The 12,875-nt window shown below is 39.5% G+C and overlaps 1 protein-coding gene across 5 annotated transcripts in view; it reads left to right on the top strand.

The window, feature by feature from the left end:
* The window catches only part of ubr2 (ubiquitin protein ligase E3 component n-recognin 2), a 176,924-nt gene that overhangs the window by 142,337 nt on the left and 21,712 nt on the right, over positions 1–12,875 (top strand). For 4 of the 5 annotated variants that reach the window (XM_072265038.1, XM_072265036.1, XM_072265037.1 and 1 more), the window contains exons 36-40: positions 244–299; positions 1,943–2,039; positions 4,299–4,372; positions 5,182–5,317; positions 5,542–5,632. In XM_072265038.1, the coding sequence (XP_072121139.1) occupies positions 244–299; positions 1,943–2,039; positions 4,299–4,372; positions 5,182–5,317; positions 5,542–5,632 (454 nt within the window). Of the gene's footprint in view, positions 1–243; positions 300–1,942; positions 2,040–4,298; positions 4,375–5,181; positions 5,318–5,541; positions 5,633–12,875 lie in introns of those variants that run through there. The other variant, XM_072265040.1, reaches the window with a different exon arrangement.

Below are 12,875 nucleotides of genomic sequence, written 5' to 3'. Positions count from 1 at the left end.
ACAAGGTACATTTCATTAGAATCGGGAAGAATTAGATAGGAAAAAGGTTATGTTACCTAAAAAGACAAAAGGTAATTGAAAGAACTAGAAGCACAGTCTGTGAAATTGTATTTGCTGAATAAATCATTGTCTGGGTAGTAGTCTTAAAACATGGTTAAATTTATTTGATAATGTTAGTATTACTTAGACAACTGAAATTCACTTTAAGACCATAGTAACGTGTAAACTTCCATTTATTTCCAGAGCGTTTCCTGGCAGATGAAGAAAAGCCACTGTTTGGTCATCTGCCATGTAGGCAGGTAGGTATTGTAAAAATGTACAGACTCTATGCACAATTACAAAGTAAAAATATGAATCTGAAAATGGTATTTGAAAAGTCAAAAGCTAGATGCTAGTAGTAGAAAATACTCGATGTTTAGCAATTCAAGCAATTTCTGTGGAGAGAAAAACAGTTAATGGGTTGAATGGTCATTGATCTAAAATTCTAAAATTCTTCCTCTCTGGCTGACCTGCTGAGTATTTATGGCATTTTTTTTCTTACTGTTGGTCACCTTCACATTGTGACCATTTGGGATATTGACATTTTCCTTTACAGAATTCAGAAGTTGATAAAAATTTGAGATATGAAATAAAATTTGTACTCTTGTTGTTTCTGTGGGGGATTAAAAATAAATCAGTGCAAGTTGTCTTTCAACTTGCTGTAGGTGATGTGCCTTTGTGTTATGGTAATTGCAATACAGAAAAATGGTACAGGATTGATTTGGCAAGCCTGTTTTAAGATAACCCAAAGAGCTCTTTAAAAGGGTGACTAGGGAGAGACCATCAGGGCTGCCTATGTGTGGAGCTACAGGAAATGGCTGAGATTCTTAATGTTTATTTCTCCTTAGTGTTTACTAAGGAGGCATGAGAGTGATAAGTGGTGAGGTCTTGGATTCTATACGTATTACAAGGAAGGAGGTATTTGGAGTCTTGAAGCTCATTAATGGGGCAGATCCCCAGAGCATGACCACGTGCAGACCGAACCAGATTGGAGGTTAGGGAAGAAAACGCAGAGGCAATGTAGAGATATTTGCTTTGTTGTTAGCCACTGGTGAAGTTCCAGAAATCTGGAGAGTGGCTAATATTGTTTCATCTGTACTGTAAAACTCTTTATGACTTTTGCTCATTTCCTAGGAATGCAGCCCGCCACGCCAATAATGCTGGGTTTGCCTGCATTTCTAGAAATGGCATGTTCAGATTGCAGTTGCATATTTCAACTGGACTAAAAGGTTTTATTTAAATAGAATTCTTTAAAAGCAATGGGAGGGGTTCTCAACTGAGGAAAAGCAGTTTTATGTGACTGATGTACTTCAATGAAAGGGAATTTGGCACAGGTCTGTTGATGCCTGAAGTAATAGGACTATTGGACTAAGTGATTAAGCAAGTTAGCTGGGCACTTTACTCACCAAAGTAGAGGATGTAAAAGCAGAGAGGCCAAGCTCGAATGTTATAAAAACAGTAGCTATCCCATAGCGGATATATTATTTCAGCAAAGTGTTAGTACTTGAGAAATAATGGAGCGGAGAATGTTGGAAAGACCATGCTGGGTTTGTTGTAGAACAGGGGATTATGAATTGAGTTATGTTTAAAAGAAAAATAAAAGGCACATAAGATCTTTCAGCCACAAAATACTGGGTGTCAAAAAAGTGATTCTGAAAGGTGCTAGAATTGAGAAAAATGTGTTTAATTTCTTGAATAAGCTATTTATATGCTCCAACCTGCAAGGCTGTTGACTCAGCAACAAAGTGGGATCAAGTTGTTTGGCTGACATGAGCACAGCAGGCCATATGGCCTCTAGTGTCATAAAATTCTATGTCTTTGAAAGGCTCTAATCAGATACAAGTTATTTCACTCTTGTTGGCATTTATTTTCACTTGTTTTAACTAGCTATACTTTATTGTAGGATGACTGTCTGAAGGCATTAACCCGATTTGCTGCATCACACTGGACTGTGAGTTTTCTGTCTGTGGTTCAGCAACACTATGCCCGACTGTTAGCAGGTTTGTATATTATAGTTGTTGAGTACTTAATTTTAACTGGAGAAACTCTTGTTGAAGAAGCAAAAATTTTTCAGATGCTGCCGAAAAATAAACAAAAAATGCTGGAGATATTCAGCAGGCCAAGCACCAACTGTAGAGAGGGAAACAAATATTTCAAGTTGATGACTGATTAATGTTTTGGATTGATGACCTTACATCAGAATTGGAACATGGAAAAGATAGGTGAAAGAACAAAGGGAATGTCTGTGATCGGGTAGAAATCCAAGTTGGCAATTTGAAATAAAACCAGAAAATGCTGGATACACTCAGCAGGTGCAGAAGTGAGTAAGGAAAGATGAACAGCTAATATTTCTGGACCTACTCTCCAAAGATGAATGGTTGTTTATTAAAGTTGATTAGTCTTCAGGAGTGCAAACAGAAAGAAATAACTAAAGGCACTCACACAAAAAGTTGGGTACTAAAATGCAAAACAGATACTGGAAATACTTAGCAGATCAGGTGGCATTTGTGGAGAGAGAAAAACTGAATAAATGTTACAGCTGGATGACTTGCCGCAGAACTGATCGTCCTGACATAAATCAGAAAGGCTGATTATCTGAAGTTGTTAAATTCAATAAGAGATGCAACATGCATAGCCAGAAGATGAGATGCTGTTGTGTGAGCTTATGTTGGGCTTCACTGGAACAGTGCTGGAGGCCAAAGTCAGAATGATGAGAGTGGTATACGAAACAGTCATCCAATATTTGCATCACACCTCTGTTTCATTTGCTAATGTGTTTCTGAGCTTCATTTACATTCTCAATCCCACTATGATCAGCTGTATGCTACATTTCTGGTGCAGTCTCACCAAGAGACTGTTTATAATTATTTGAGACTTCTTTGTTGTAAATTTTATTTTACATTTTTAATTCAGGTTTTATATTAGATACACTACTGTAGACCAAAATTGTAATATGGATAATTTATTCTGTCATATTTACCTTAGAGAACAAATGAATGAAAGGTAGTTAATTTTTTTGGGAGTCCCTCCTGCCTTCTGGCTGCTTTCAGTGACAATAAGTTAATCTAATAACCGTAACATACTAGTCACAATTTCTAAAATTGCAGATGACACAAAACTTGGCACTTTTGTAAACTACAAAGATGCTATTAGATTGGAGGTAGATATAATAAGGCTGGTGGTATGGGCAGGAGATTGGCAGATGCATTTCAATGCAATTAGGTAGTCCACTTTGAAATTTCCTTGCTTTAAAAGATATATTTTTAAAAGGATGCAAGAACAGGACCTTAGAGGCATGTGTGCACAAATTATCGAAAGTGACAAGGCAGACTGAAAAAGTTGTTAATACGGAATGCACATGTTTGGCTTTTATCAGAATCAGATTTATTATCACCAGCATGTGTCATGCAATTTGTTAACTTAGCAGCAGCAGTTCCATGAAATATGTGATAATATAGAAAGAAAAAAAAAATGAGTAAATCAGTAAGTATATATATGTATATTGAATAGATTAAAAAGAGTGCAAAAACTTAAATAATTCAGTAGAAGGCATAGAATATAAAAGCAAGGAGTTAATGTAGGAACTGTGTAACATACTGGTCTGGCCTCAGCTGGTATAGTGTGTTCACTTGTGGTTGCCACATTACAGGAAGGATGAAAAGGTGTTACAGAGGGTCCAGAAAAAATTTCCAAGAACAGCTCTTGAGAGATTAGAGTTACAAGGATAGATTAGAAGGGAAGATTCAATACAGCATAATATCTAGACATAGTACAGTGGGAGGCTATTCCCGTTGGTGGATGAGGCGACAGGTATAGAATAAAGGCACAAGGAATTAAAGGTGATATGATTTAAAAACATTTATACACAGCATGTGTATGGAATTTGGAATGCATTGCCTGAGGATATGGTGGAGGCAGATTTCATTGTAACCTTGAAGAGGGAAATGTAATGGAAGGGTTGAGAGCAAGGTAGTGTGTGTAGTACTAAAGAATAGTTCTGATGGAGAGCCAAGTAACCTTCTACTGCAACAATTGTACTTTTCTATGACATTTTCAGTTCCAGATAGTACAATAGATAATGACATTTCAGATAAAGTAAACATCAACTTGTGCATAGTAAGAGCATCATTAAAATAATGACATCAATAAAAGGTTGTAAAATCAAAACTCAGATTTTTGTTAGAAGGTCTCACTCTCCTGTCCCACTTTCATTTAGATATGTAATGAAACCTATCATTTTTCTCCTTTACTCTTCTCAGTTCTGATACCTGATGATGATGATAAGACGCAGGTTCCTCCTTCTATTCTTGATGTTGATATGTTCCATTTGTTGGTACGTGACCAATCTATTTTTATTCTTCTAACATTCTCTTATTTTTCACATAGTTTCTATTTGTTCACTGAGATAAGTCTAGGTAAGTGAAGAATGTTGGATTTGAAGTTAGTAAAAATGAATGTTGAGCTGCCACTTTAATTTGCTTCCATGTCTCCAAGAGAGTCTTTAATTAAAGATAATAAGCTATAATTTGAGTGATTGCATTATATTTCAGGGATCATTTCAACTTAAAAATACAGCTCATTTAAATTTTTCCCTTTGACAGAAAATGCTTTGATATTGTGAATTCAGAAAAATATTAAAGCTTGTGGAATATCACTGTAATATTAATATATGTTCAAGTAAAATCATATCCTAAATTATAAATGGCAGACCTTTTATATACCCAGAAAGTAGAATAACGTAACAAAATTAACCATTGCCAGGGTTTGCAGTTGTTGAATGTATCCCCTTTGCAATGTTATTCTACTGCAAATCTAGTTAACCCTTGTCATGAACATTGGCTTTGTTATCCACTTTATGTTTAAAATGACAGACTATTGGCAATAAGTATAAAGGACTTCAGATCTCCATTGAATTAATAAATTAGCTTTATTTTGATTGTTTACTCAAGCGTTTAATTTTTTTACTAGTGTGGCAAGTTCAAGTATTGATTGATAACATCCTAATATTTATCCAATACACCATATTACTTGATCGGTTAAATTTCTGTCTGCAATTTTTCAAGTTTGCATATTAAATAGAGTATTTCCACTGCTTTTCTAAATGGCCTTATCTGAGTGACAGTTCTTTCATTCTGCCTGCAGGTGAGCTTGGTGCTTTCATTCCCAACTGTGCACTGTCATGATTTCACAGGAGTCAGCTTAGCTGTTGGTGTTCTTCATCTTTTTCATTTAGTTACCATGGCACATATTGTACAGATTCTGCTTACATCTTCAACAGGTACTTTATGAAATATTCCAATTTTTTTAAAAGAATGAATAACACTGGGAAAATGTTGTATGCATGATGGTTATATCTAACATGGGGGTATCACATTTTAGTATTATATATCTTTGGGAGCAACTTATGTCTAGTTTAATAAATGAGTTACATTGACTGTACTTGAAAAGCTTCCCTTTGGTATGCTGAAATAAAAGTATTAACTTCATTATTCACTGCATTAGAGGAAAATAATATGGACCAAGAAAGTACTGATGGGGAAGAAGAAGCTGCTGCCGTTACTTTGTATGACAAACTCAGGCAATACTCAGGAAGGTAAGATGCAATTGATACAATAAGTATTCTTTTGGGGTTAAAATCATCTGGAAAAACTGAAATTTGAAATGCATGAGGAGGTATTGGATTTTGGTAAATAAAGGGACTTTCGGTGTTATTTGCTTTGTTCAACGTGTTAATATTTATGTTTATGTTAATTTTAATTTTAAATGTTAATTCATGTTTTATGTTAATTTTCTGTATTTATTTTTCTTGAACTTCGTACCTGCTAATATTTTCTTGGACTGTTGATGATCCAGAGAACTACTTAAAATTCCATCATGGTAGTTCAAAGATTTGCAATCAATTTTAAAAATAATTTCTAAAACAAAATCTTATCATTGAAAGTTTATCATGAGGTCTTGGCAGCTGTTGTAAACATCCAGCTGGCTTATTAATATCCAATGTGGAAGGCAGTCATCTATCTGGTCTACAACTAATATCAATCACAGTCAATATAGTTCTCTTTTAAGTGACTAGCAATTGTATCAAATATCACAGAAGAATAGTTTGCCAGTATAATTTGTAAACCTTATGGACTAGGAATGCCCTCACTTCTCCTCAATAAAGAATGTTGAAGAGCATGTCAAGAACAGTAACATGAAAACATTTGAGGTCAACTAGACATAGAGTTGTACAGCATAGAAGCAGGTCCTTCAGCTCAACTTGTTCATGCTGGCTAAGGTATCTTCATATTAATTGTCAAAAGTAGCATGTTGTATATCTCAGCAATCTTCCAACCTAGCATATCATATTAGAGTTCTGAAGTCATTCTACATCGAGCAATGAAAGGTTGATGGAAGTTAAGCATTTGTATGAAAGGAGTTTTTCCATTGTTAAAAGTGATTGAGTGTTGCAGATGATGTTTTTGCTGCAAGCAATGCCTATTTAATAACGCTGGTCAGATTCAACCTTCAGTTATGATTGTCAGCAAGTTGCTGAGCCTGCTGCATGCTTACTTTCCCATCATGAGGTCACAGATCTTTTAGCTGGGTGTCAGTGTTTAGGTGTTTGTAGGTCTGCTTCTTTTCACTTGAGTAAAAGTCGGACTTCCAATCTAGAATGCCTTATCCCTATAGATGATCTCCCTATCATTCCCACAAACCACTTGTCAGGGTAGCCCATAACTTTTAAATGGTGAGGCAGGCTCTGTATAAGAGGACTTGTTCTTGTGGGGTCTACAGGTCCTTAAAAACTTTGATGTTGAATTTTACAGCAGCACTCCTGTTGATATTGATGTTTTAGGGCCAGCTTGGTGGTGTTTTAGAATGGATTGGATGCTTGGAAATGGTCATTGTTACCTGTCTGTGTAGGTGATGTACAGATTGTCTGTCTTTGCTATAATCTAACAGATGTCTGTGTTCGGGCTGGAGTGATGCCATGACATCTTGTGCTTGTCATTTCATGATGAGCACTGTTTCATCAGAATGACCATGCTCATCTTGTGAAAGGATCCTTAGTATAATTGGTTTTCCATATTCTTCCCCTACCAATTGTGTCAGAGAATTGGGTCTCTGCTCGCCTTGGCATTGAAATTACCCAGGAGAATAGTTTGTCTCATTTTGGGATGCAAAGCAATGTTTTTCAAGGTTGGAGTAGAAATCCTCTTCGGGTTCACCAAAACTATTAGTGTTGGGGCATATGCACTGATGATCATAGCATTTTGGTTCCATGTTGAAATGAGTCACTTCAACATGAAGCATTAGCATAAGGGTTTTGCTAATTCTTGGAAGTGGTGGGGAGTGTTGTTGCGTGAATGAAATTGCCAAAGAGAATTACTGGTAGGTACAAAGCAGCTTCTTTATTCGACAAAACAAGGTACAGCAGGCGTCATGTGGAGACTCTTTCGGTGGAAAGATCTGCTGGCCCAACGTGAGGCTTGATATTTATTTGCTAAACACAAAGGACAATTCCATATTTACAAAGTATAGAAAATGCTTCCTTTTGAAACTACATGCAAACTTCACACCTTCTGATTCGCATCCATCCCACAGACGCCAGCAGCGTCTGGACTGGGATCCACAGCTTTCAGGAATGCATTGTCCCAAACTGAATCCATGGTACATTATCAAGAAACAGAAGACTGGTAGCCAAAGTCATTTGCTAAATGTAAATGACCTAAACCCAAAAATCACTCTTAACAGTTCCTCCTCTTGGTCCTCTTGGACAAAAATAAATTTGTATCAGGAAAGGCCAGCCTAAGAGGATCTACTCAAATATGGCAGCAAAAACACCTGCCTCGAAATTCCCCCCCCCCCCAATTTTGTGTGCCAGTATCTACCCTAGCATTCCCTAATCACTGCCTACCAAATGTTAAGCAGAGAGGTTGTTCCAGAAGTTTGAACAAGTCTTAGAAATGCGGCTTCTTTTGTGTGGCTGTCAGCTCTTTCCCTGCAGACCGATTGCAGCTTTATCACATTCCTTGCCTTTACCCCTTCATTCTCTGATTGCTGAAACTCTTTCTTTCCAGGAGCACCCACAGGCCCTCTCATCAATGTACAGGAAGGGGTTGTGGTGATCTCTATGTCAATGTCTGCAAAGACCTCTCCCCAGTGGCACCCCCTTCTGAATTGTCCAGTTGAACACTAGCCCGACAGCTGAAAGGGCCCAGCTCCTCATTCAGACTGCGGCTGACTGCCTTCAGATGCCATGTGCTGTCTGAGATGCCATCGAAGTTGTGGAACTTGTTGTCTCTGCTTTAATTTAAAATCCCTCCCCATCTATTTTCTAATATCTTTTTTATTCTATGCTATTAAATTCATCATCTACCTTCAGCAACCAGCCTTCATTACAGAGTACCATCATCATCACATTTTAGCATGCTATCCACGGTTTTCTGTCACGCTCTCTGTGTCTTTTGCCACACTCTCGGGGTTTTCTGCCTTTGCATTTCCTCCGGGTATGTTTTCATCAGCTGTGGTCAGGTCTGGCTTGGCCGGCTGGTGTTCCTCTCGTAGGTTCTCTGTAATTACATGGTTACTGGGTACACTTGATCCCCTGCTCTGTCTGTGGGAGCAACAAGAGGGTGAGTCCTATGCTTTAATCTGAGTCCAGTGTTTCTACTGGCTGCCTCGCCAAGTCTGCACACAGACACAAGTCTCACTGGTTAAGAGTTCCATCTGTGGTCCTATCCACCTGGGGGCAAACCCTGGCCTTTCCAGCAGCACCCTTATCATGACTTGGCCTCTGGCTCTCTCTGATCAGTGATTCGCTGCTGTTGTTTTGCTCGGTCCTTCAATACTTTAAGTTGGTTGCAAAGGTCTTTCACATACTGTGTCATTCTATCCCTGTAAGCCCTGGACTCACAACAACCCATAATTACCCCATAAGGGAGTCGCATTGCTCATCCCATCAATAATTCGTAGGGGCTGAAACCCAGTATGCAGTTTGGGGTTGCTCATAATCTCATCAGGATTCCTGGTAATACATCAACCCATGTCTTTCCCGTCTCAGCTATAGTTTTGCCTAAGGTGTTCTTTTTTGTTCGGTTGATCCTTTCTACCATTCCTGAACTCTGAGGGTGGTAGGATACTTGATACAGTTGTTGAATCCCTAACAGTCGGCACATTTCCTTCATTACTTCCCCTGTGAAACATGCTCCCTGATCTGAGTCCACCTGAACCATGGTTCCCCACCTTGGGAGGAATTCCTGAACTAGAATCCGTTCAGCAGCGCTGTCGGTGTAGTCCCTTGCTGAGAAAGCCTCTACCCACCCAGTGAAGTGATCCATAATTACTTGACAATAGCTCCCCCCCCCCCCTCAACTTTAGGTAGGGGCCCTGTGAAATCCATCTGGATATCTTCCCAGGGTCCCCTTGACTGTGGTTGATCTGTCAGCTGTAACTTTCTGCCCTTACCAGGGTTATGCTGGGCACAAATGATACAACAGCAGCAGAATTTCTCAACTTCCCCACCCATCCCTGGCCACCACCAGTCCTGCTGGAGGATCATGAATATATTCTGCCCTCCCTGATACATCACCCATGATATAACTTCAGCAGTATCAGCCTAATACAAAGTGGTGCCACAATTCCTTCCACCCCAAGTGTCTAGCTCCCATCTGGTCCCTCTTTTCTTCGCCATTTCTCCTTCTCTTCTGCCTCCACCTCTTCATATAATTTTACTAAACTGGCTTCCGTCATTTTTCCTGCACACTTGCAATTTCAATTGTCTCTTATCCCTCTGCTACCTTATTCGCAGTAATGTCTGCCCTCGGAGGGACTGGAAAAACTTTATGTTCTAGGGACAGGCCATTCATGATTGTTGCAGGGCCCCACCACTATGAAATGCAATCTCGGCATGGTCTTAAGGGCGGTATAGCCTAAGACTCATTCTTCCAAGATGCAGCGCAGAGCGTCATAGGAAGTCATTCCTGCCTGTGGCTATCAAACTTTACTACAACTCCCTTGGAGGGTCAGACACCCTGAGCCAATAGGCTGGTCTTGGACTTATTTCATAATTTACCTATTACTATTTAACTATTTATGGTTCTATTACTATTTATTATTATGGTGCAACTATAACAAAAACCAATTTCCCCCTGGGATCAATAAAGTATGACTATGACTATATGATCCACTGGGCTTCTTTATAGCCAAGTTAGTAGTTGCCACAGACTCTCCCTGGGTATCCCTGGGTGTTTTAGTTCTTCAACTTTACCCTGAACAGCGGTCAGTGCATCAGTTTTAATAGGGTACTGCTTATGGGGTTTATACAGACCCTCCTCTATTTTAACTGGGTTTATCTTTACTTGACCACAATTTTGCTTGTGTCTACCCCACACTGCTGGGAACTGCTGGCTCCAGTTTTTAATGATTGGGGCAGCGGCGACAATGCTAGCCAGGTTGTGTATTCTACTGGTTATACATGTTCACTACCCCTGGCTTGTCCATATTATTTCTCCCTTTCCCGAATCTATAACGGCCCCTGCTTCCCTTAGGATGTCTATTCCAAGGATAGTGCCCTCATTATTTGGACATACCCAGAAATACACTGAAAGCTGCACTCCCTGGACTTTGAGTATTGGCGACTCACTTCTTTCTGCCTTCACTATTTTCCCTCCTACACCCCGAATATAAATAGCCTGTCCGTTTGTTGGCAACGGTAGGTCTGTTATTGATAGCAAGGCCCCTGTGTCCACTAGCATATTGCATTGGAGTCCCCCTACCGGTGGGGGGGGGGCTGTTGGAAGGGCGTCTCTAAGATGCCGGACTAGATCATTCTGGATGGCCCACTCAATAAAGTGAGTGTTTCCCTTCCTGTACGCTCCTCCAGAGGAAGGTGTATCCACCACATTGTTATTTTAATCGGCCATCCTCTCAACATATTCAAGGCAGTGCAGCATTGTGGTCTTCCACTTTTGGAATAGTCCATGAGGATCTTGATATTTTAAGTCCAGAACTTCATATTGTGGAATGGAAAATCTTGATCCAGTGACAAGGGGGGATAAAGAGATCAGGCTCTGCCGTTTGGGTAGTGTTAGACTTGTCTTTGAACATGTATACACATGCTCAGGGTATGGTCTCTGGTAAAGCAACACCTGCCTGAGAAATTACCAAGGGTTACCCATAGCCCTCTATTTTTCTAAGCTCCATGTACCTGTCCAGGAGTCTCTTAAAAGACCCTATCGTATCCGCCTCCACCACCGCCGCCAGCAGCCCATTCCACACACTCTCCACTCTCTGCGTATAAAAAATTACCCCTAATATCTCCTCTGTACCTACTTCCGAGCACCTTAACTGTGCCCTCTTGTGCTAGCCATTTCCATCCTGGGAAAAAGCCTCTGACTATCCACACGATCAGTGCCTCTTATCATCTTATACACCTCTGTCAGGTCACCTCTCATCTTCCGTCGCTCCAAGGAAAAAAGGCCGAGTTCACTCAACTATTCTCATAAAGCATGCTCCCCAGTCCAGGCAACATCCTTGTAAATCTCCTCTGCACCTTTTCTATGGTTTCCATATCCTTCCTGTAGTGAGGCAACTAGAACTGAGCACAGTACTTCAAGTGGGGTCTGACCAGGGTCCTGTATAGCTGCAACATTACCTCTTGGCTCCTAAACTCAATCCCACAATTAATGAAGGATAATGCACAGTATGCTTTCTTAACCACAGAGTCAACCTGCGCAGCAGCCTTGAGTGTCCTATGGACTCGGACTTCAAGATCCTTCTGATCCTCCACTCTGCCAAGAGTCTTACCATTAATACTATATTCTGTCATCATATTTGACCTACCAAAATGAACCACCTCACACTTATCTGTTAAACTCCATCTACCACTTCTCGGCCCAATTTTGCATCCTATCAATATCCCACTGTAACCTTTAACAGCCCTCTACACTATCCACCACACCTCCAACCTTTGTGTCATCAACAAATTTACTAACCCATCCCTCCACTTCTTCAACCAGGTCACTTATAAAAAGCACGAAGAGTAAGGGTCCCAGAACGGATCCCTGAGGCACACCACTGGTCACTGACGTCCATGCAGAATATGACCCGTCTACAACCACTCTTTGCCTTCTGTGAGCAAGCTAGTTCTGGATCCACAAAGCAATTTCCCCTTGGATCCCATACTTATTAACAGATCTCTAAAGTTTGCATCTCCAAACCAAATGCAATGCTTTCTGTAAAACCAGGGTTCATCATGCTGAAAATGTAGGTTTTAAAACTTTGTGACATCCTAATTGTATTTCCCATTTGCACTTTCTGTTTCATTCAATTAACTTCCGCTCCCTACTATAATAATATTGAAGTAAGAAGTAATGTTGCTTGCTTGCTGAGAGGTCTGAAGGTTAAGATAACGTAACATATATTTCATGTGGAAGCATAATACAATTAGTGATTGGAGGCAGACGTGAAAATATGTATGTTAATTTAGGTCAGCAAATTTGAAATACAAAAATAAGCGATTATAAGGTTTGAATTAAAGTCTTTTGTTTGAATACAATGTTGTGCATTCAAGTCTTTTATTGTCCTATGCACAAGTGCATGTGTATTGCTTTGAAAAAGTATTCAGCTCCCATAACTATTTTCACTTTTTACTATTTCATTTTTCTAATTTTAAAATATATTAAATAAGATTTTTTGAGCTAATCTACTAAACATTGTGCATCGTGTCAAATCAAAAGAAAAACTTGCCATCAATTTACTAAAAATTAAAAACCAAAATTATGACCAGAGCATTTTGACTGGCTGCATCACCATTTGGTACGTGGGGGCTACTGCACAAGATCGAAATAAGT

This window comes from Mobula birostris, chromosome 8 (genome assembly GCF_030028105.1).
Source record: "Mobula birostris isolate sMobBir1 chromosome 8, sMobBir1.hap1, whole genome shotgun sequence".
NCBI classification, from domain to species: domain Eukaryota; kingdom Metazoa; phylum Chordata; class Chondrichthyes; order Myliobatiformes; family Myliobatidae; genus Mobula; species Mobula birostris.
Note: the sequence above shows the minus strand (reverse complement) of the source record. Positions and strands in the feature narration are given on the sequence as shown.